The sequence below is a fragment of the Trematomus bernacchii genome, unplaced genomic scaffold (assembly GCF_902827165.1).
Source record: "Trematomus bernacchii unplaced genomic scaffold, fTreBer1.1, whole genome shotgun sequence".
Classification (NCBI taxonomy): domain Eukaryota; kingdom Metazoa; phylum Chordata; class Actinopteri; order Perciformes; family Nototheniidae; genus Trematomus; species Trematomus bernacchii.
The window spans coordinates 672803-698014 of record NW_022987691.1 but is presented as its reverse complement, the minus strand read 5'-3'; the positions used below and the strand labels follow the sequence as shown (position 1 = coordinate 698014).

The following is a 25212-nucleotide window of genomic DNA, read 5'->3' as shown; positions in this document are numbered from 1 at the left end:
ATTATATTATGTAGCATACATAATATATTCTACTAATCATCACCACTGTTAGGTTCATGTTTTATTAGTCACTGCTATATCTAGAAGTGGAAGAAGTACTACATTTTACGTAAGTAATAGCGCAGGGTAAAATTCCTTGAATGAAAATCCTACTTAAGAACAAAAGTTACTTGAAGTACTCCAGAAAGCACAATGGCCCATTTCAGAATTATATTACATGATTAAAGTTATTGATGCATTACTGGGAAACCTCTATCAGCTGAGGAAGTGTATGTGCTTTGATCCAAAGCTTTACATTGTAACTAAATATTATCCAATATAAAAATAAATCTAAATATATAGATATTTGCAAGGAAATAACATGTAAACCATGACATTTGAATTATATATTTATTAAAGCAACAATGAGGCAAAACACATTGTAAAACAAAAATGACTGATAGTTATGATAATGACAGGAACAGGAAGCATATGCTAACTAGAGAATGCAATTCCTGAAGAAATTGCTAGTGGGAATGCTTTATGCTGAAAAGCTGATGCTAAACTGTTATGCTGAAATGTAATGTGTAAGAAGAAAGTGAAGAATTTAGATTGAAATGATACATGAACACTGGGGGCTTGAATGTGTGATGAGTGAAGAAACGAAAGTAAAAAGGCTTGGAAAAGCAGCAGAATATTTGAACTGCAAACTTTTGAACTAACTTGATGGTGAATGATCTGTCGCCATGGCAACGGCATTTGATGACACCCCATAATATGCTTAGATGCGCTGATGGCTGCATCGTTACCAAACCTGTGAAGTTTTGGGCCGTTTGGAACATTGTGTGTGAGAGAGAGAGAGTGTGTGTGTCTGTGTGTGTCAGAGAGAGAGTGTGTGTCTGTGTTTGTGAGAGAGAGAGTGTGTGTGTGTGTGAGTATGAAATGAACAGTTAGAACTGACTGCTGTCAGTTGGAGTGATGACATCATCGTGTTCCATTACACAGGTGTTTATAGTTGAGCTAACGAGCTCTGTAGAGATCAAAGGTTTGCATTGTTCTGAATGAGAGATAAACCTCTTACATGTGAACGTTTTGTGGAAGAACCATAACAGATATCTGTGAAATTTCAAAACGTGAAGCATGTCAAGGAAGTCGAGTATCTGAAGTGTAATTTTTGTGTACTTTCGGGTTAATAATGTGGCCTTTTTGGCAGTTGTAAAGGTGTGCGGCTGCTGCTGTGAGGAAATATCAGCCTGAAATTACAATGGGTGTTAATGGAGACATGTTGAAAGTTCATGCCCTCAAGAGGCATTTTGTTTAATTATTTTTGCTTAATTATTTGTCCTTTTTCAAGCTACGAGATGTTTTCCTACGTTTGTCATGAAAAAGTATGTCTCAGGAATGTAAGGTTTGGGAATTATGGCAGTTTTAAAAATAAATATGAAGGCACATTTCAAGATTTCCTACCCTCTAGCTGTGACATCACGCACTCTAGTTAATGTTAAAATCTGAAGAAAGCCTCTTTACTAAGGTCTGAACAATGTTTAATATCTCTAAAAGTAAGAATCAGATTTAAAAGTTGTGTTACACGAATAATGTCAGAAAGATGTGTAACATTTTAAAGTTGGAATGAGGTTTCTGAATGAAAGTATGAATGAACAGTTAGCAGTTGAAGTCGCATGAAGATTTGTTGAAGTCTGAAGAATTTCTCCATTGACTTCGATGTTAAAAATGTGATGTATTATGGGATGTATCTCTGGAATTATGAAAGTTATGAATGAGAAAAGTAATAGCCATCGATTCCCGACCGAGCTGAACGTGTTGATGTTTGAACGGAGTTTCTGCGATGTTCAATGCAGGAGGAGAAGAGGTGCAAAATTCCGGCGGAATAATACAAAATGTGTCCGTAGAATAACATATAGTGGGAATGCTGTATCAGCATTCCCACTATATGTTATTGTGAAAATGTACATGTACATGTTGAAATGTACATGTACATGTTGAAATAGAAAATATACATGTAGATATTATATATATGAAAATATACATGTAGATATTATATATACAAATATATATATACATAAATATATGACATATGGAATATTAAATGAATATATTTTACCGTGATTTAATTGTAATACACGTTTCAAAATGATGCCGAAGTAACAACATACTGATACCGGTTAGTAAAAACCATGAATTAATGCTTTGACAAGTCTGCAGACAGACGGCAGGGGAAACACCTTTTAAAATGCGAGTTTTCTGAATGGAGAATGGATCGATCAGGCTAAGCCGTTATGCTCCGACCGTCCACACTCACAACAACGGCCTACAGACATAAATAAACCAGCGACTGTATTCACCATGACACTGACAGTCTGTGGTTTGTACTTGTTTAACTTTCGTCCAGTTTCTGAAAATATATGGGGAGCTGTGAGCTCTGAGTGCTAACAGCTAACGGCTGATGTTTTGGTTTTCTGTTTCAACGTCAGTGACGGCAGGCTGAGATCCTTTTATTTGTTTTTAAAGCACTAAATGGGCTGGCTCCGGCCTATATAGCCGAACTCCTCCAGCGCTACACCCCAGCCAGAGCTTTAAGGTCTGCTGACCAGCTGCTGCTGATAGTGCCCAAGACCAGGCTTAAAACCCGAGGGCACCGAGCCTTCGCAGCAGCTGGCCCTAGGCTCTGGAACACTCTGCCCCTCCATGTGAGGTCGGCCCAGACCCTAGGGTTTTTTAAACCTACACTAAAAACACACTTTTTCTCTCCGGCCTTCTAGTTAGAGCGGAGCATGACTCCTGACTTTTCCTTGTGTTTTTAAAATTATATATATCTGTTGTAATTTATTGTCTTTTATTGTGATTGTAGTAATGTGTTTTTATTACATGTACAGCACTTTGGCTCGACCAAAAATCGCTTTTATGTGCTTTATAAATAAAACTTGATCTGATTTGATTTGATCCTCACCGCGGATTGGCTACCGCGAGAACGCGTCAAGCGAATTTGACGCTCGAGTTGAACAAATGTAACTCGAGCGGTTGTCGCGGCCCCCTTCAATCGCCTCAATCGCGCTGCGGCATTCGCGTCAACCGCTTAATTCGCACCGCGTCTTTGCATTGACTTTACATGTAATCGCGCTGCCCCCAAAAACCGCATCGCATCCGGTGTGAACGCAGCTTTACTGTGACGATTATTGCAGCTAAAAGCCAGTACTTTTTACACAGGGATAAAATGAGTTTGGACACAAACTCAATATATATTGAGTGCTCACATACAGTGTCCAGAAGAATATTACAACAGATAAACAAAGTAAAAAGTTGTTTTTAAAGCTAACATTTGCAATCAGTAAAAACATTTTCGGGGCTTCAAAAAAAACTAAAACTGTTTGGAAACTTTGCAATCGTCATTTAAAAATATTTACAAGGTGAAAATGTCACAATTGGTTTTGTATTTCTTAGTCTCCTGATTGGACCCTGTTGAGAAGTATCATCCAGAAACCTGCTGTTGAATGAAGTTGACATGATGTTCCATCTGGTATCATCATGATGAGCATGAGGCAGTGGGAAGATCAGGCGATGACACACCATTTGTCGTCGTATTTTTTGTTTAGTACTTGTACTTCTTTTTCATGTTTTTCCTCCATTTCTTTTATATCTTTTGCAAGACTCTTTTTTGTCTCTTGCGATTGTGTTTCAGTTTTCTCCATGCTCTGTAATTTTTCTTCAAGGTCTTTTTCTTTGTGTCTGGAAAGATCTTGTAGCAGTTGGGACTGTTTCTTTTGTTCTTCATGCTCTTCCTTCAGGTCCTCTATTTGCTCCATGTGCTTCTCCTCCAAGGCGGCATAGTCCTTGGAGTATTCCTGTTTGAACTCGTTGAATTCTTCAGCTTGTTTTCTGGCCTCCTCTTCATATTTATTTTTCATCTCCTCCTTTTCTTTCTCATGTTTTCCCAGTAATTCCTGTCTCTCCTTCTCCTTCTGTTCACTTCTCTTTTGATCTTCTTCTCTTCTTTTCATTTCAAGTTGTTCTCTTTCCTGATCGTATTCGTCTTGTCTTGTTTGCTCCTCTTGTCGTCTCTTTTCATTTTCTTGACGTTGTTTTTCCCACCATTCTCCTCTCTCCTTCTCCCAGTCTTCTTTCTGCTTTCTCATCTCTTCTTTTTTGTCCTCTAACTCTCCTTCAAGTTTTTCCTCCCATTCCTTTTTTGTAATGTCATCCTGCCTTTTCTTCTCCATGTCCTCTTTTATTCTCAGTTCCTCTTCCCTCCTTCTCTCCTCTCGTTCCTTGTGGATTTTTTCGTCCATCTCTTGAAGCTGTTTGTCTCTCTCCTGCTGAATGTCATCTCTCTCCTGTTCCGTTCTTCTCTTCACTTCTTCCATTTCCTCCTCGTGTTTTCTTTGCAGCTCCTCCCTCTCTCTCTGCATCTCTTCTTCCTTCTCCTTCAGGATCTTCTCGACTTCCTTCTGTATGGCCGCCTCGGCCTCTTGGAACATCTCTGAGGTGAAGCAGCTGCCGCCATTTTCTTTCAGCATTTTGTTGGTCTTCTCCATCAGCTCTGTGACTTGCATGCGGTTTGTCGGAGCTTTGTTGTTGAAGACCTGGTATCTCCCTCCACAGTCATTTATCAGTTTTTTCAAAAACATACCGGACCGTTCTATGAAATTCTCAATCTTTTCGTCATCCAGATCGTCTCCTCTGGTGAATATGACGATGATGAAATCTCCAGATCTCTTGCCAAAACATTTCTTGATCAGTTCCACAGAGTCTTTTTCCTCTTGTGTAATTCGGCCGATCTGCAGCACCAGTAAGAACACATGAGGTCCAGGAGACAACATGCTGATGCATTTCACCATCTCCTGTTGAACATCATTATTGGACAGTGTCGTGTCAAACAGACCGGGGGTGTCCACCACAGCGACAGGTCGTCCATCAATCTCTCCTGTTTCTTTTTTGCAAAACTTGGTCACTGACTCTGTGCTTGAAGTCGATGTAAAAGGTTTTTTGCCCAAAATAGTGTTTCCAGTTGCACTCTTCCCACTGCCAGTCTTCCCAATCAGCACCACCCTGAGACACTCTCTGGTCTGACTTTCTTCAACATCTCCCATCTCACTTTTCTTTTTAACGTCCTGCAGTTCAGCTTTAAGTTCTACCACCTTCTCCATCTGAGCCTTGGTGAATATGTCCTTTGTGAAGCACCTAGATCCTTTACCTCTCATCTCTTCCACAGCATCCAACAGCTCTGGGATCTGCTGCTGGTTCTCGATGTTGAGAACAACATGTCTTCCTCCACATCTCTGACGGAGCTCCTTGAGGTCCGTGTTCTCCTTTAGAAAGTTAACAACAGCTGGAGCTGTAGGATCTGACTCCACAGTGAACAGAATCAAGGTGAAGTTGTTGACTTGAGAGCTGAATGTGTTCTGGATGGTCTCTAACTCTCCCTTGTCTTCATCAGTGAGGGGACCCACAGGTAGGACCAGGATGAAGGCATGGACGCCCTCAGGATCACAGAGGGAGACACACCTGAATGATTCCTCCATCACCTCCTGCTGAGGTTTTCCACACAAAGCAGGCAGCTGCACCAGGGAAACCCGGCGTCCACACACCTCTCCCTGATGTTTAACACACTCTGAGGAGTTGGAGACTGAAGGAAACTCTGCCTGACCTAAAATGGCCTTGGCTGCTGAAGTCTTCCCTGCTCCTGTCCTCCCATACAGAACCAGGTTCAAAGCTGGTTTGATGTCTTCAGTGAAGGCAAGGAACGTTCCTTTGTTTCCATGCACTATCTTCTCAATCTTCTCCATCAATGAATCACGGCTCTGTTCAACCATGTTGTAGAGTCTTCCTCCACAGTCTTCAAGCAGCTGATTCACTATGAACGTCTCATTGTCTTTGTGTGTGATGATGACCATTGAGTGTTTAAAAGCTTCTGGACCAAACAGACTCAGGATGAACTTCAGTGTTAGTCTGTTCTCTTCAGTGAAATCAGAAGGATTCACTAACAGCAGAAGGACATTGGGTCCAGGAGGACAAAGACTCACACAGCTCTTCACCTCTCTTCTCGTGCTCTCTTCACAAAGACTGAACATGTCTGCAGTTTTCAGAACTGTTAATTGTTTTCCTTTCCACTTTCCATGGGTTGTCCCACATTGTGTGCTTGAGATGTTTTTTGGGAAACTAACACCTTTGCCCTCGGTTATAAAGTTACAGATTCTTTGCTTTTTGTCTCCGCTTTTTCCCAACAGCACAATTCTGAATGCAGATGCTGTAATACAGATAGAAGAATTCAATTACATTAACTCATTAAGAGAATTAAAATACACTCACATTATCTCCAATAATTTCCTGGATGAGCCAGAGTTCTGGTTTAGCCGCTGCAGCCAATTTATGAAACGGGTTTTACAAAAACTCAGTATACCCACTGCAGGAAACAGTAGTTAACTCATATTTATTGTGGATTATTTAATTGAATCTTAGTGTTTCTTTTCCCTGAAGGGCTAGAAAAATAAATTGTGTTGTGGGATTTGTTAATACTGAAGAAAGGATGCTACAAATACATAAATAGCACTGGGACGAATTTACTTACTGTCAGTCACAGGGTTTGACCATTGGAATGGTGCAGTGATTATCTTAACCGCACGCAGCCCTGTGAAAGGGAACATCATTAATTTACAGCTTAATATTCAAATGTTATCACGTCTGATTTAAATGAACAACTTTTCATTGTCCTTCACATACCAGCAGCTTTAACAGCTTCGGTGAGGGTGAGGGGATGCCATATTTCCTTTGGTTTTTGACTTAGATGATCACCAGGTAAAGCAGATGTGGTGTCCTCAAACACATCACAGCTCACAGGCTCTCCGTTGTTCTCCTTTGCAGTTTGACCCAAACGTGTTAACAGCTCTGGAAGTTGAAGGTTCTTCCACTTCAAGTATCTGTATCTACATTTTCTGATCATGTCTTGTAATGGGGGTTGTTCCATGTCTTGTTCCATTAAACCTGAACCCTCCTCTCTGGATGGTGATATCAGCATCAGTGAATGATCAAATGACTGATCACTGAAGAGTTCCAGGACTCTGCAGAGTCTCCGTTTGTGTCCCTCAGTGAAGTCTTCAGGCTGTAGAACCAGCAGGAACACATGAGGTCCAGGATCAGAGAGCCTAACAAAGTCTTCCAGATGTTTTGTCAGTTTGTTTTCAGAGATGTTGGCGTGCAGCAGATCTGGGGTGTTGATCACAACTACTTTGTTCCCCTCCATCTCTCCACTGACTCTCTGACAGTGGTCTGGTTCTACCTCAGTGTTGAACATAGTCTCTCCCAGTATGAAGTTCCCCACTGAACTCCTCTCACACCAGCTGTTCCCCAGCAGAACAACCCTCAGCTCAGACACTGTGAGAAACAAAGAATTAGAAATGGTGACTATGTGCAGACTTCCATGTATTAATGTATAGTTTCATTGCTGTGTAACCTAAGGGTTACTAACAGCAGATTTTACCTACAAAATACTGAACACTCAGGTGTTCTTAAAGCAGAGTAACACAGCTCAGTTTTACTCACTGTTGGGTGGCAGCCACTGAAAGCTTCTCCGGCGCTTTAGAGGATATGGATGTTCTGTTATTGGAAAGAGACAGAATTTGATTATTTATTACATGTAACTTAAAATAGACAGTACAGTGGTCTACAATCTTGAACAAGATAGGAAACAGACACCCAGACCTACCAGAACACAACATCAACAAAAAAAGAGAAGAAACCCAGAAAGTGAACCTAGGGCAGCCAAGCAGCTGCGATGCATTTCTTTAGGTCACATATTTACACCTTTTCAGGTTTATTTAAATATTCTTGAGACTACTAGAATATTTTAACATGCTGTAATGTTAAAAAAAATCCTTTATTCTTCTCAGACTGCCTTCTTAGAATAGCTGTTTTCAGCCTCTCTTTGAATCTGCTAAGGGGTTTAGTTACTAAAAACTGATTTTACCTACAAAATACTGAACAAGAATGTTGTGGGTTAGATCCCAGCCTGTGCAGTCAAGATGTCAACGGATCGGGGCAAGATACTTAACCCTGAGTAGCTCCCGATGGCATGTGTTAGTTCCCCAGAGAAAGTGGCACTGCTCTGGATGAATTAGGTGTGAATGGGTGAAGACTTGTAGATAAAGCGCTTTGAAGGGTCGTAAATGCCTGATAAAGCGCTATACATTAAGTACAGTCCATTTACCCTTGAACCAGACAGCTAAGTAGCTGTGATGCATTTCTTTATTACATAATGTTTATTTGGGGTGACACCTAATTTATATTCATGGACAGAGACAGTCTTGAATCCAGAGTGGACATATCTGACTGGACTCACCTGATTTTGCAGTCGCCATACTGTGCTCTTCTGAAAACAGCTTTCCTGAGGACGAGAAGCTAAAGGAAGAAGAATTACATTTTAAATAATCTAAATTAAATAAAAGAAAACTGCTTCATTCATGCTTCATTCACACACACACACACACACACACACACACACACACACACACACCACACACACACACACACCACACACACACACCACACACACACACACACACACACACACACACACACACACACCACACACCACACACACACACACACACACACACACACACACACACACACACACACACACACACACACCACACACACACACACACACAACACACACACACACACACACACACACACACACCACACACACACACACACACACACACACCACACCAAATCAAGCAATCTGATTGGTTCTTAGCCATGATATAATGAGCGTATATCACGGGTAGAATTGTAGCTACTTTTCACAAGTCAGTATCCCTCCGCGTCTGAGAAACAGCTACAACTGTTACATTACGTCCGTTACGAAACTAACTAACTAACAAGGCTTAAAGGTCCCATGTCATGCTTTTCTGGTTATCACCCGTCCCCTTGTGTGTTATGAAGGTTGTTATGCATGTAAACGGTGTGCAGTGTCAAAACCCTCAAAGTACACCCTGTAGGGAGTAAAACTCTAACACAGAAAATACCTCCCCAAAACGCCTCGTTGGAGATTTCTCATTTTCCATTGTTTACTTCCTGGGTATCGCTACGTAGGGATACCCAGTAGCCACGACCAGAGCTATGGCCGCACCCTCTGCCAGCCTTTCACGAAACAAAGCTTCCCAAACCTTTCAGCGATTCATGCCGGATATGTACAGCGTACTGAAGAACGATGCTGTTCCTACTTTGTTTGGACCAGCGGGAGTTCAGGTACACAACCTGTAAGTATTCATTGTTGTTTGTGTATTTATGATGTTTAAAACAAACAAGGTATCTACCACGATTGTTAAATGGGTAAACGTTTTTCGGACTACTACGTTGGGATCGTGGAGAAATGCTCTCCGCAGACCCATGCTCTCCGCAGACCCATGCTCACAGCGTTATAAACCTTTTTCTTACTCAATATCAAGCCACACTTATTGTTTTTACTTCGGCTGTGAGTGTTTGTGTGTGCTCAGGATGAGTTTCGCTTGTACTCGCTGTATTTGTTTCGCCGACACGGAAGCCCTGTCTGCTCCTTACAGCAGCTCCTCACTGCTCGTGAGGCTCACAGCCAGGGCCGTGGGAAGTAGGGGTGCTGAGGGTGCTGCAGCACCCCCTGGTGGAGGACAGGGGATCTGCACTTCCACAAGATTAAACACAAATATAATACCAAAAAAAAAAGAATTTTCAGCCTTGATGTAACAACATTCATAATTAAGTAAAGATAACACCCTTTTCACCCCGGTTACATTTTCCATTTGCCCTGTACGATGGGCGCTGTAAGTGATGAAAGTGGGGGATGGGGGCTTATCAGGCGCCCGCAGCTCACAGCCAAAGTGAGGGAGAGAGAGGGGGTGGGGGGCGCACCGGTACCGGCGGGGATTGTTGTTAGCTTCTGCTGCGCTAACGGATATAAGAAGCTGTTTCTACAATAATGTGGAGGGAGAGCTCTCCTGTCAGACTGAGAGGCTCAGTGAGGTAAAGGACTCTGAGTGATTAGATAGTTCACTTTAGTCTAAGTTATCTCAGTGGGTCTCAAACGGTTTGGTCACAATTTATGTAAACAAATATTTCCAAGGCACTCCTTTATAATTATTAGGATAAATAAAAACAGGTTTGAAATCATTCCAATGTATACTATAGGACAGTAACCAAAAATATTGTTTAAAACTGGAGAGATTAAACAAAATGCATAAATAAATAAATAAGATATAAATGAACCACAAAAATAAAAGAAGTTAGCCTACATGTATTTGTTATTGGCTATGGTAGGTTATTGGAAATGTTCACATACTTATTTGATTAATAAAATACAAACCGATCTTTTTCATGTGGGTGTTTTAGAGTTGTACCCCCTAGATCAGGTCTCTAGTAATTGGTAGGGATGGGAATTTGCAACCTGCCCGCTGTGAGGGACCGGTGAGCGGAGCAAAACACACCTTTAGACGTCACCTAACACATTTAGCTATGGCACTGTCGTATACATTGAATTATTAAATTTGATAATATGTAATCAACTTAGGCATCCCTCCCAAAAAAAGAAAAGAAAAAAAAAATATTCATAAAAATATTCATAACTCATATTCGAATACCTGAATAATTTCGAATATTCGATTAATCGTTCCCATCCCTAGTAATTGGGCGCTCAAAGTGCACCAGATTGAAGCATTTTACTTTAAAATGTTAAAAAAAACATCCCGGGGGGGCATACCCCCCTAGAGGATGTGAGGTCCACCCCCCAATTAAAACATGTTCATACAATACTAAATACATTTGAAGCCTTTTTATTCACCATATCAATACGTTTCTCTTTTTGTAGTGTATTGATCTTTTGTAGAGGTGTTTCATTGCCTGCTAAAATCTTGCCTAGGGCAGCAAATTGATCAGAACCAGCCCTGGTGTCATCCCCACAGCACCCCCCATTTGAAACATGTTCCCACGGCTATGCTCACAGCCTCACGAGCAGCTGCACGTCGCGTGACCAATCAGAGCACACTGGGCTCACAGGGAGGGGGGGGGCGAGCTCCAACAAGCCGTTTAGGACAGAGAGTGAATACCGGTGAATACACAGACTTTACAGAGATGCTGTATGAGAAACCAATGTGAGTTTGGAAAATTGCACATTATAAATCTATTTTAGTATACCTCAACAATGGAATTATGATCAGTAGAAATGGCCATGACATGGGACCTTTAAGATGGAAACATTTAAAGTTAACTTCGACCCCCGGGGTGGCCTTACTATAGAGGAGTGGATTGAGCAGTGCCTATCTCCAGAAAAAAAGCACCTAAACGACGACATGCAGAGCTACGTGAAGAGCAGGTAGACCAACTGGCCGGAGAAAGTGGAGCAATATTCTCGCCACGCCAAGCAACAGCCTAGAACAACCTCAACCTATACACGTAACCTCGTAAGCCACTCTACTGATGCTGGACAGTTTTTCAGTGGGTGCACAATAAACGGCAACATACACATTAATGTAAATAAATAGCCAAATAATGGATCAACGCTGTCTGTCTAATATGTTCGCTAGCTGTTAGTGTTGTTGCATAGCAACCACCTCGCACTATGTTTCGTGCAGAAGGCAACGGAGGGACTATTTTATTTTGAACATCATTATTTACTAATAAAAACTATTTAAATTAGAGTGTGTATTTTTCTTTCATATTGCCACACTTGGTAACCGTTTTATAAAAGCAATAGCTCACTTCAGGCCTGTCGTGAGCTATTGCTTAAATATATATATATAACCGGTATTATCAGTTCTTTGATATTGTCTTGTGTTTTGAAAAAAGGCAGTCCAGGGCACTTCTTTTTGGAATCTCTTATAAAACTAGAAAATTCCGCGAAATGTTGACTGTGTGACTGAAACTTGTGTGCGCGTCCCGATGCTAACATTACCCCCCGCTGAGTAAGTATTAATAGCATTAGTTGTATTGTTAACGTACAAAAAAGAATATCCATACATTTTAGCTGACAATTTTAACTGTTTATCTATTACATTTGTTCATAGAATTAACCAGTGACAAGTTAAAGTATTGGTTTGCATAAATTCCCGGCATGGAACAGATTTATTTTTCTTATTTTAAGAAATAAACCATCACACAACTTCTCAATTTAAGAATCTGATGAAATGACACCAATTTTAAATTTCATATATATTTATTCATTGTCGACAGCTCTCAACAATGAATAAATAATTCTAGCTCAATATAAGATAGCATTTTTTAATAAGAAAAAGTAAGATATATTTTCTCAAAGTAAGAATACTTTTCTTAAAGGTGGGGTAGGTAATTTCGGAGAAACCAGCTCGAGTGCGCTAGAATTTGAAAATACACAACTGGAAAAAATCTGCCACTTCCTTACAGAGCCCCTCCTCCAACACACGAACGTGCACATGACCAATGAGGGCACGAGATAAGTTTGTGCACAGATGGAAGGCTGACAGGCAGGTAGGCCATCCAGTTACTTTAGCCGGGCCGGCTAAAATGATTGGTCGTGCTTTTTACAGTACTACGGCTTCCACAGATGACATTTTGTTATGGATTTTTTGTCAAAGCACTTCAGATATTCATTGCTATCGGGATGTTAAGAGCATTCCATGGAATATAACAAAAAGTGTATCTCGAGCCGGTTTCTCAAACGTACCTACCGCACCTTTAAGCAAAACATTCTTAACAAGATTATTCAACTTTTTAGACGAAAAATAAGAATTGTTTCTCAGAAACAAGTTTTTTTTTACTTTCTTAAAATTCCTTTTGTGCAGTGTGTCTATTCAGTTTTCACAGAGTGGTGCAGTGACGCGTCCTAAAACCCGGAAGGAAGCTGCTGGTTCCCTCGACAAAAAAGCAATGGGATTTCTCCAGAGGATTTTGAAAAATAGCTGGAAATAAGATCTGTGGAAAACAAACCTGTTTGATAAATGCACGTTTTGTTCAGCCGGATAATCTCCACATGTCTACCCTACTTTTATAATTTTCTAATCATAAATATATCGATTAGATTTATGATTAGAAAATTACAAAAGTGTATATTATCCGGCTGAACAAAACATGCATTTATCAAACAGGTTCGTTTTTTTAATGACAATCTAGAATGGCGGAAGGGGTGGGGCGGCGCCCCTAGCGCCCCTATGGGCCGGCCGCCACTGGTGTGAACCTCAATGAGGACCCAGCAGATCTGGTGAGAGTTTGTGGTGAATATAATAATTGTTGACGTTTGATTTTTTTTGTTGGGCTTTAAAATATATATTTATTGAAACACCACATAGTATATAGCCATAATTATGTGAACAGCCCTGTTTTTTGTTTAATAGCTAGACTACACTGAAAATATATCATTTTTAAAGCAGCATGTATACTGGACTTTCAGTATAAACTGTCTTGCACTTCCTTTGTTCATGCTTTTTGCTGTATTTATTTGCATGTTTCAGAAATGTGTGTTTTTCCTTGGGTCATGTGTTCCCAACATTACCACTTGCATCAAAGTGCGATGTCAGATTTAACTTCAAGATTTCAACTAATTGAGCTGCTACAAAATGTCAGTTTTTCCCCTATATTAAAATGTGGGGGTGGTTTGTTTTTTATACATTCCTTACTGCAAATGTGGTGAGGCACCAGGCCATTATTATACTTTTATTTATTTTTACAAAACAATGCCATTGTTTTCTTGTATTAAAGTGCCCTTTCATATTAGCACATTCCTATCTAAATAATGGATTTGCAAGAAAATGTATTTCATTCTGCTAGGATTTGGCCGTTTTAGTTAATTCTTCACTGTGAAATATAATGGTTAGAAAATAAGCCTTTTTTGCCATTTTGCACAATGAACCTTTATTTTTCAGGAGAATAGTTTCCTTTAAGCTTCCGTACTTTGTTCTGTCACAATAATGTATACGCAAAGCATTACACATTTTAATACAAAAATGTGTTTTATTTTCAATGTATTTGTTAATTTTCTTTTTATAGTTTAGGATGCATGATGGGAAAAGCCAAAAGCTGTTATGGATGTTATGTCTGTTGTTAATATTGTTTTATTCTTCAAAAAACACATTAATGTTGTTCAAATAAATGTTTTCGTTTGTATTGATTATCTATTTTAAAAATGTATTGATAAATGCTGTAGATAAGAGATTAGGATGGATCATGTATAAGTACAAAATGCCTTTATTAACATAAAAGATATCTCTGCACAGAAATAATCTTATGTGGTATATTGTGGGATATGTTTGGTGTGTATGGGACAGATTATATAACAACCCTAATCATTGAAAGCATCCGTGCTCAGAAACGCATACGTTAACTGTTCATCTGTGGAATGTTCTCATTATGGGAATCCTTGCACCTGTTCGGTGAGGAAGGGAATTGGCAGATAAAGATAGCATGTTCAAAACACTGTACTTTGTTGAATCTTCAGCAAACTTTATTCTAATGGAACTCTTTTGACTCTTTTTTTTTAGGTTAAATAAGTGTTAACATAGTGTTGTGAAGATCTCGAAGACATCCGGCCCAACTTCAGAGGTTTCTCCACAACAATATGCAGGTTGTTTTTACCTTAATAATGTAAGAATACCTTGAGCAGGCTAGGTAGATTAAATCTGATTAAAAACTACCCGACGCAGTCCTCTATTGATGTTGTGAGCGGTGTTGCCGAGAAAATCAGCGACGTAAACGCTGTGTGGGTCATAAGAAGGCACGTAAACGGTTACGCAATGACGCAATAATTCACCTTTGAACCCGCATCTGTAACAATGAGTGGACCAAAGAAAAGAAAAATCAACATTGAGTGCCGAGTGTATAATGAGGAGTGGACAGCTAAATATTCTTTTACCGATCTGCTACTGGCCCGGCCCGTCTGTCAAATTTTAAAACTCATAGTGGCCCCCGAGCCAAAAAGTTTGCCCACCCCTGCTATAGCATGTAGTTTAAACAAAACATTCATGTTGCTTTAACAGGTACAAATTCAATATACTGACCATATTCAAAGCCTAAAATGAACATTTAAAAGTAATGTTGATTAAACATAGGGTAAGGAAATATTCAAATTAACATAGAAATGTAATGTTTCCTTGAAATAAAATAATTGTGTGTATTTAACATAATTGAATAGTTTTAAGTAGACATTCAAATCATGTGAATCCAACAGCCTTTTTCTTCAGTGTGTGCTCCCTCTGTCAGGTGGACACAGCTTATTAACAATACAACTAAGTCAATTAAAAACTATAAGCACTTATATAACATCACATAATACAATTCCAATTTTATAAACATTGAATACTTTCCGCCAGAATGAAAAACTGAAAATCACAGTAAAACTTACATTGATCACCATAAACCACATTGACACACACCGCTGTAGTGTTGCCATAGCAGCACCACCAGTTCTAAAAAGGTGTGTATGAACTGCACTAACAGATGTTTGAAAAATAAAATCTCAAAAACACAATTTAAAAAGGAAATGGTCACCTGACATCCAACTGACAGACAAAGGAAACATCTCCGAAGCTGTTCTTTTTATAACATAAAGACCGCATATTAATAATATGATTACTATTATCTTTCTATCACTGTTTTATTCCAATGTCCAGTATCTTTTTAAATAGTTGTTACACCGTTTATTCTATTTCACATGTACAGTACATGATTTAATTATTCCAGAACGGTAATTGCACCATTGTGTCACTTGCATCTTTTTTTGCACCGCTAACCTTCCTTATTATTTATATGTCTTTGTAAGTATACTTCAAATATCTTGTAGCCTATATTGCACTGTTGGAGGGTCTGGGACTTTAGATTGTAACCAGGCTGTAGCCATTGTTGTGCATCTGACAGAAAAGCCTTTGCATGTTTAAAAATAAAAGATACACAGCCTATGTAAAATGTAAAATGTAAGGTGTAAGCTAAAGCTCTTGATACAGATATAACATGTATTTTCGTTGTTCAAAGTACTGAAGCTCTACTCTGTGAAAGAACATGTCTGCCTGCTCGTTTCCTGATATCTGAAATGGCGCCTCTGCACTTGTTTTCTGATGGGTGTCGGCTGTTTCTGCTTCAGAAAGCCTGTAGAGATAACTGGTCATAACTTTCATAACACACTGAGTACACGCTGCTGCAGAACTTTATCATACAGTAAATCTACATTGTTCCCACATAGATAAATGTACTCTCCCGTAAAGATGACTGGTCATAACTTCAGTTGCACACTAACACGCTGTTCCAGTCGTCTACATATTGTATACAGTAAAACTACATTATTATTAACATTATATTGTTCTATCGACTACATTTACCATCCTGGTGTAGTCATTTGACCTATTGTACTTACTTTTTGATGTAATGTTGTCTAAGGTGACTGACCTGCATGCGGTCTTGCTTCGGCTCTGCTGCGAAAACGAAAGTAAAAAAACTGGTCTGCTCGACGACACTAGAAATAGCGAAAGTGTAATTGTGTCGTAGTTTGATTTAGTGTCTTCTTTACCATTAGTGGTTGCACAACATCCTTGAAGCTTAAAGCTGTTTAGCACATGTCGATATGTAGGCCTATGTTTATTGGGCTTTATGTTGAATATTTAAAATAAAGATTAGAAAATGTATATTACAATAAAATGTTGCGCATCAATTAAATATGGAATCTAACTTTTTCCATCTCATTTTTTACAAAGGTGATTTTAAATAACCAAACAAGTGAAAACTCAGTTTTATTTACACATTCTCTGATAAGTCAGAGTCACATTACTAATAATTATATATAAAAACTAACTAAGGCTATGATTAAAACCTACTGTAGTGGAATGTACAGTGTGGCTGGTAATTTAGGCATCATTATGCAATATATTTAAACCAACTACAAGTATTATGTTTTTCTATATTTAAAATGCTTTCAAAATCATTAGGAGCAAATGTGAAAAGAGAACATCAGAACATCCTTTTATTATGTTAGAGCTCCACCTGCTGGACATAACAATGAACACACCAGCCTGTCCTCCTCCAAAAAACGACCAAATAGGTTGATTGTTCAGCAGCTTATTACGACCTATAGTCACGTTTTAAAGTTTAGCACCTCTACTGGTCGTGTAAGAAACAACAATTTGCGGCATATGGGCTGATGCTCCCGTTGACTGCAAACGCTCTGGAGGGTCGTTATTCACACATAACCCTCTCTGGAAAATCCTAAATTGTTGGATAGTTTGGCCATTAAAATGCTTTTTGATTAGATTTCTAGCGCGAAGTGTATATTGTACTTTTAAAATCTACGTCCAGTGGATGTGTAGGATCTATAGTTTGACAGATATTACGAAGATGATTTGAGGTCTCGTCAGGAGAACGTTAATATACTGCGTCTTTCCCAAGCGGAAAACTCTGGGGCAGAGCCGGGAAGCCCATAAGGAAGTGCTACAAACTGCAGTTCATCTATTGGCCGATAGGCGATGACTGCAGAAAGTAGCAATTTCCATAGACCCCCATGTTAAAATGCCCAAATGTACAGCAGAAATAAACATGTTTCTACCCCTGGATGCAACAAAAAATATTCTGGATATAGTTAGATTCCACCTTCATGGCAATGGATTGGGGAGTGACATTTTTTTATAACGCACCCCTTTTAGTTATATTAGGTCTTAAAGCTTTTGCATAAATTAGGGCATGGTCACCTTGAGTGACAGGTCTCTGCAGTGACTGCTGCTTCTCCCTTACGCAAAGAAAATATATTTCCCCATATATTAACTGTCAATATATTGCATTATTTTGTTTTCTGATTTACTGGTTAATTCAAAAGATTTAATAAAATAAATCTTGCTGTTGGCTACACCAACTGATACTGATTAATAATCAACATGAAAAACATATTTATTCATATCTACAAAATATATTGAAGATATATAGAATAATATATTGTGTTAATATATTACAATATATTGACATATAGAATAATATATTGTGTTAATATATTGCAATATATGGGATAATACATCAGTAATTGCCGCTTTCCATATATTGAGTAATATATGTAAATATATATAATATATTGGTTGTGTATATATGTGAACATACATTTACTATATATTAACATTTATATGGGGACATGTATGTACTCTATATTCAGATGTATATGGAGACATGTATGTATTATATATTCACAATTATATGGGGACATGTATGTACTATATATACAGATTTATATGGGGACATGTTTGTACTATATATTCACAATTATATGGGGACATGTATGTAATATATATTAAGGTGTATATGGGAACATATATGTAATATATATTCACAATGATATGGGGACATGTATGTACTATATATTCAGATTTATATGGGGACATGTATGCGCTATATATTCACAATTATATGGGGACATGTATGCACTATATATTCAGATTTATAAAAGACCATGTACGTACCATATATTCCGAACATGAGTGCAATATATGTTCACAATGAGGAGAAATGCATGTTCTGATAAAAAAAATCTTTAATTCGTTTTTTTCTATCAATGTGTAACAGTTATCAAAATACTCATTAAAAGAAGGACAAGGAAATAATAAAAGAAAAAGCCTATAAACAACACATTATGTAATGACTCAAGACAATTTCCACGTAATTATGTAATAAAACCCACATTTTGTAATAATCTGCTGCATTCTGTAATCAACAGCTTGAACGCAATATAAAATACATTTCCCTGCATTTTGTAATAAATTATTACATTTTGCAATGGTTATTACAAAATGCGTGAGTTGCCCATTTAAAAAACTGTAATATTCATTATGTAACCATAACCAAACTGTAAATATATCCCAAAATTGATGTTGATATACATGTTGGCTAATGAATATGGTAACACTTGATCTAGTTTTGGCCAATGAAAGATATTCTACTGAAATATTTTTTAATTATGAGTAAGAATGATTCATGGTTGAATAAATAAATAAACAGTTGTAATATATATATATATCATTCCAATAACTTGTATATAGACTCGTACTGCACTATTCCACATCATAACTTTATTTCATTTTATAACTATTATTATTTTTGTATTGCTCATGCTCTTATTGTTATTATGTTATTATGTTGCATTGTTGGAGAAGCCTGTGACATAAGATTTTCAACTACATAATTACTCTGTAGCTATGTCAGATTGACAATAAAGAACCTTGAACCTTGTAATGTTATTGTTTGCAACTCATTTTGTAATAACCACTGCAATATGTAATAATATATTTCAAAATGTGGCGACATGTATTACATATTTGCATTGAACTTGTTTACTACATAATGGGCAAATTATTACAAAAGGAGGTGTTATTACATAATGAAGGGAAAATGTATTACATTTTGTATAGGTATACAGTAGTTCATAAATGATGCATTGTTATTTCATACAGGGCCAAAAAGAGCAGTCTGTTATCCTATTTAACAATCTTGTTTTTCGTTTCACCTGGTGACAACTTTAAACATGAGCTGATCACTCATTAAAACAAGGTCCGGAACAGGGCCAAAAAAACAGTCTTGTACCCTATTTAATCGTCCATCTTGTTTTTTTCGCTTCACCTGGTGCCTTAACTCACAAATTCTTGTGTTAATGGATTTTCTTAGATCTGATGTCTTGGTCCCTGGATGGTGGTTTACTACAGCATCTGTGGAACAGAACAATTACAAATAATTACAAGTTCACAAAAGACAGCAGGAATTATAACAATATCCATAATATCTATATTAAAGCATGGGCTGGCTTGGTGAATAATGTGGGAATGCAAATAGTGGAAGAATAGGCTTTGTACATTTTCGTCTGAGTGTGGCGCTACTGGTTGGTATATTTTATGGAATTTGGACCAAGCATCTGCATCTGTAACAGTTCTGTTTAAAACTTTTTAAAATGTAATTGCATTCATCTTTAAAGGTGGGGTAGGTAAGTTTGAGAAACCGGCTCGAGATACACTTTTTGTTATATTCCATGGAATGCTCTTAACATCCCGATAGCAATGAATATCTTAAGTGCTTTGACAAAAAATCCATAAAAGAATTTCATCTGTGGAAGCCGTAATACTGTAAAAAGCACGACCAATCATTTTAGCCAGCCCGGCTGAAATGACTGGATGGCATACCTGCCTGTCAGCCTTCCATCTGTGCACAAACTTATCTCGTGCCCTCATTGGTCATGTGCGCGTTTGTGTGTGTAGGAGGAGGGGCTCTGTAAAGAAGTGGCAGATCTTTTCCGGCTGTGTATTTTCAAATTCTAGCGCACTCAAGCTGGTTTCTCGAAAATTACCTACCCCACCTTTAAAAGACTACTTTTATTGAATGAGAGTTTTACCTAGCACAATGAGCCTGGGGTGGTGGGAAGGGAGAACTGGGCCTCGGCATCGGCAGGAGTTGTAGTCGCCTATGAGTATTATAATTTAGATGAACAAAGGCATAGAAAAACCCTGAAATATGTACTGACACAAAGCTACAACCCTCAATTTTGTAAGTAGTAGTAGTAAATACATACGTATAATATACAACAATACGCATAGTGCAATTAGCAGTACCAGTAATAAAATAACTGAATAAATAACTAAGCTGAATAGTGAATAAAGTGATATGTGAAAAGTAAAATTACAGTGAAATTAAATGACAGTGCGTTCCTCACCACTGCGATCTGGCTCCTCTGTCCTTGTGTCTTTTGGGTCTGATTCCTCACTACTGATGTCTGCCTCTCTGCATGGGCCCTCTCTCCTTATTTCTTCTGCGTTCCCGTGTAAAAGTCACCACTGCTATCTGGCTCCTCTGTCCTCTTGACTTGTGGTTCTGCAGGCTTAGTTCGACCTATGAATTTCAACAATGCTCCTGTAAAATACATAGATATAGTATTATGGGCCAACATTAAAATAACATACACTGGAGAGCAAAATGTGAAATTCCATTGACTGTAGGCTACATATTATCCACACAATTGTCAGCAGGGGCAATAACAACTAAAATGTGAACTAACTTGAATGCATTAGTCCACAACACATAGCCTAACTAATGTTAGCCTACATAGTTACTAACATCAGAACACATAGACTAACTGTGGTTACATTACTTAACTAGCTCATCATCTTCACCAGTCAGAACATGTCCGTTAGCCGCGAGGCTAGTTTCCGCTATGTTAAACTCCATTGACTTATGCTAAAATGTTAGCGATCTAAAGGTCCGCTATTTTTGGCTGTTTTGGGTTGACTTCAGTTGACTGTAACATCGAAAATCTTCGACATTGAATGTTCACAAAGCTGCGGACCGGTTATACACTTATACACGAGGGAACTAACATAGCTAATTTAACTAACGTTAGCTAATGTAGCTGTTGTAGTGCCGAGAGACGGGACATACGGATTAAGCAACTAGACTACTTGTAGTGTACATGCAGAATTATTTCAATTTAAAATAGTTTTAAATGCTCACACACATACCTGACTCTCGAGCTGTATTTTCCTCTCGTTTTTTTTACATTTTCCGTTTCGAAGCACCTGATGAATGCTTTCTCTTTGACAGCGCCATCATCAACAGACAGAGGCGGCAACGCAGATTTGAATCTGCCAATCAGATCAATCTATTACTGGAGAGGGGGGGGGCTCCCCGAAATCTGTGAGATTGATTGGTGATGATCACTGGCACGTAATGTGTCCAATGAGAACGTTAACACGTTTTAGAGAGTTATTTTTAGCGAAGACGGAGGTCAGCCACTGTCAGCCGGAAGTGGCGCATTCGATTACTGTTTGGGCTGTCTGCCGTGGATGGGCTGCATTCCACTCCAAATAGCCGGTCGGCCGTACCAGAATCCAAACGCAAGCTGTTTTATGGATTCTCATTTAATTTCCAAGAATATCTCAGTACTGGGTTATATCCAATTTCAAAATAAACATATATATTAAACAAATAGAAATAAGAAGTAAGTATATTATAGTATATTCAAGAATGAAAATATATGTGCATATATATATATGCATATATATATATGCGTGCATATATGCATATATATATGCGTGCATATATGCATATATATATACGCATATATATATGCATATATGCACGCATATATATAAATATATGCATATATATATATGTCTATATATATATGCATATTTATATATATGTGTATATATATGCATATTTATATATATATGCATATATGCGTGCATATATGCATATATATATATATGTGAATATATATATGCATATTTATATATATGTGTATATATATGCATATTTATATATATATGCATATATGCGTGCATATATGCATATATATATATGTGAATATATATATGCATATTTATATATATGTGTATATATATGCATATTTATATATATATGCATATATTTATATATATATATATGCGTGCATATATGCATATATATATGCGTGCATATATGTGTGTGTCTGTATTTATTTATAAACTGTATATTATTTTCCATTATTCAATGGACAATGGAGTATTTGTACTTTTTTAATATATACCATCAAACATATGTTCATATATAAAGTGGGTAACTATACAAAATGAAATGAGATAACTGTTGAATGAATATCTGTTCAATTTTATGTAAACTTGTGTAACTCATGAAAGATAAATGAGTGTTTCAATAAAACTATTACATATAAAAATGTTGTGCAGTTTTTGTTTTCATTGCAATATATATTTTTTATATGTATCAATATATAGCCATACATGGTCCATGCATATATTGCAATATATTTAAAAATATAAGGACTACTTTCCCATATATGGAAATGTATGATCCAGTATATTGTATTATATTTACCAATATATTACAATATATTTTTGTTTCATAAGGGCTAGCTTTCTGTCTCTCTGCTAGCTCCGTTAGCTCTGTTAGCTCCAGGATGCTACAGGGGCTCAGCTGCGAGGCTGATCCGGGGAACACAACTTGAACTCGGACGTCTTTGTTGTGTCGTTGCCTGGTGGAGTATTCTTCATTTAAATATCTGACTTATCTTATGCCGCCTCGGCTCCGCCTCTTTTCCCTTATTTGAATCAGGCTGGAGCAAGCGGGAGTTAGACTCTGACGTCACTGTCGAGACGTTAGTGGCCGACTCCGCCTACTAAGGGCTTCTCAGCAACTCTGCAGAAACCTATGGGTGACGTCACGGACACTACGTCCATTTATATATACAGTCTATGGTCTTTCCCCACAGCGTCCATGTAAAGTTAGCCTCAACCCTCACGGGGTGAAAACAGTATTTCCGGTCTCGAAGTTTTCATAGTAAAACCAGAAGTATTCCCCTCACTGTCAAATGATGTTACAGTGATATCTGCAGTACTCATCCACTAAAAAACATCAGTTTATCTTTGTTAATTACACAACATTAATTGGTTTAAATTATTTACACTGCTTTTGTGTTTTTCCCATAGGTTTTTCCCTTTAGATTCTGAGAGACACATTTCTTTTTTCAGACATTTTGATTGGCGAAAACATGTAATTACCCATAATCCTCAGCTATGGTTGAAGCTCGGTGATTGTCTGTGATGTTTTACAAATTAGATATTAATGTGTAGAACTAAAATATATGAAATAATATAGCAATATCCTGCAAAAATATGTGAAAACATGAATTAAACTACACATTTTCAGATGTTATACATACACAAGTGTCCTACACTAATTGTCATGGCACACATTCTGTTGCCCAAAGGGTCACTGTTTTTGGCGGCACCTTTTGGTCATTCGTGGCAATGACAGCTGTGTCTACCTTATTTGTCACATCTTCAGAAACCCTCCTGAACTCATCAGGTTCAACGCAAAGCCTTATCTTATTTATCAGAGAAAGAAACCGGGACTAGCTCTGTCGCTCCCAACCCAGTCTCACAAAAAAATTGTAATAGCTACGTTGGTCCACAGGGCCTACTGTTAAATGACTGAACTTCATTCTTCTCCCTATTTTACAGCACCCCAATTTGGTGATTCTACAGTTAGGCATATTCACATAGCTTAGGTCAAGTGGTATGTAGTCCCTTCTGTAACAAAATGACACGCACTTAAAAATTCACTGAAGCCAATGTTCAAATGTTAACAGTTGAGAGCACGACCTGCTTATAATCTTCAAACTGACATGATGTTACTCTCCAGATTGAGGGCTCTCCAACAATGTTTTGTGTTTACTCCTATGACCAAGTTTACATTTAGCCATTTCCTCCACACAGCCTTAGCCCAGGGTTACTTTCAGGGTTGGAGACTCAACCTCAACAATACAACTATTACTTTACCATTACTTTTCAAGTTCTACACTTATGTAATTATCATAATCAAGCAAAATGTGGACTATTTGAGGCTTAGGCATTGTATCATGAACCTGTATACACCTGTAACAGTCAAAGACAGGCAACTGAGGAGTTGGAAAGGTAGTTTCTGAAGATGTTACAAATAACACACAGCATACAATGCCATAATAACTTTTTATTATTAGTGTAGGAAACTTATGTATGTATAACATCTGGAGATGTGTAGTTTTATTCATGTTTTCACATATTTTTGCAGGATATTGCTATATTATTTCACATATTGTAGTTCTACACATTAATATCTGATTTGTAAAACATCACAGACAGAAAGGTATATCCATCATTTAATGGTAAGCTATTGAAAGGGAAAGGGAAAAAACCTATGGGAAAAACACAAAAGCATTGTACACAATTTAAACCAATCAATTTCGTGTAATTAACGAGGATAAACTGATGTTTTTTAGTGGATGAGTACTGGCAGATATCACTGTAAAATCAATTGACAGTGAGGGGAATACGGTTTTATTATGACAACTTCGAGACCGGAAATACTGTTTTCACCCCTTGAGGGTTGACGCTAACTTTACATGGACGCTGCCTTCAATAGAAAGGAATAGGGGGAAAGACGCAGTATATACACGTTCTCCTGGCGAGACCTCAAATAATCTTCGTAATATCTATCAAACTATAGATCCTACACATCCACTGGACGTGGATTCTAAAAGTACAATATACACTTTGCGCTAGAACTCTAATCAAAAAGCATTTTAATGGCCAAACTATCCTACAATTTAGGATTTTCCAGAGAGGGTTATTTGTGAATAACGACCCTCCGGAGTGTTTGCAGTCAACGGGAGCATCAGCCCATATGCTGCAAATTGTTGTTTTTTACACGACCACTAGAGGTGCTAAACTTTAAAAC

At 37.9% G+C, this 25212-nt stretch overlaps 1 protein-coding gene across 2 annotated transcripts; it reads right to left on the bottom strand.

The window, feature by feature from the left end:
* Positions 1-2907: 2907 nt before the first annotated feature.
* LOC117489102 lies at positions 2908-16427 on the bottom strand. 2 transcript variants are annotated; one of them, XM_034138343.1, is made up of 6 exons: positions 16343-16427; positions 8330-8388; positions 7534-7587; positions 6715-7365; positions 6563-6622; positions 2908-6241 (listed from the first exon to the last, which is right to left on the bottom strand). In XM_034138343.1, the coding sequence occupies exons 1-6, from the start codon at positions 16378-16380 to the stop codon at positions 3549-3551; spliced, it is 3555 nt and encodes a 1184-aa protein (XP_033994234.1). In that variant the 5' UTR covers positions 16381-16427; the 3' UTR covers positions 2908-3548. The 2 variants fall into 2 exon arrangements, with proteins under 2 accessions (XP_033994234.1, XP_033994235.1); XM_034138344.1 differs by having other exon boundaries at positions 16375-16419.
* Between the last annotated feature and the right edge of the window lie 8785 nt (positions 16428-25212).

Bases quoted from the DNA above. Each gene is read 5' to 3' on its own strand.
- LOC117489102 (XM_034138343.1), bottom strand. From the start codon at position 16,380: ATGCAGGTCAGTCACCTTAGACAACATTACATCAAAAA. The intron at 6,623-6,714 runs GTATGTGAAGGA...TCCCTTTCACAG, and splicing joins CGAAGCTGTTAAAGCTGCTG to GGCTGCGTGCGGTTAAGATA. The intron at 6,242-6,562 runs GTAAGTAAATTC...TCTGTATTACAG, and splicing joins GTCAAACCCTGTGACTGACA to CATCTGCATTCAGAATTGTG.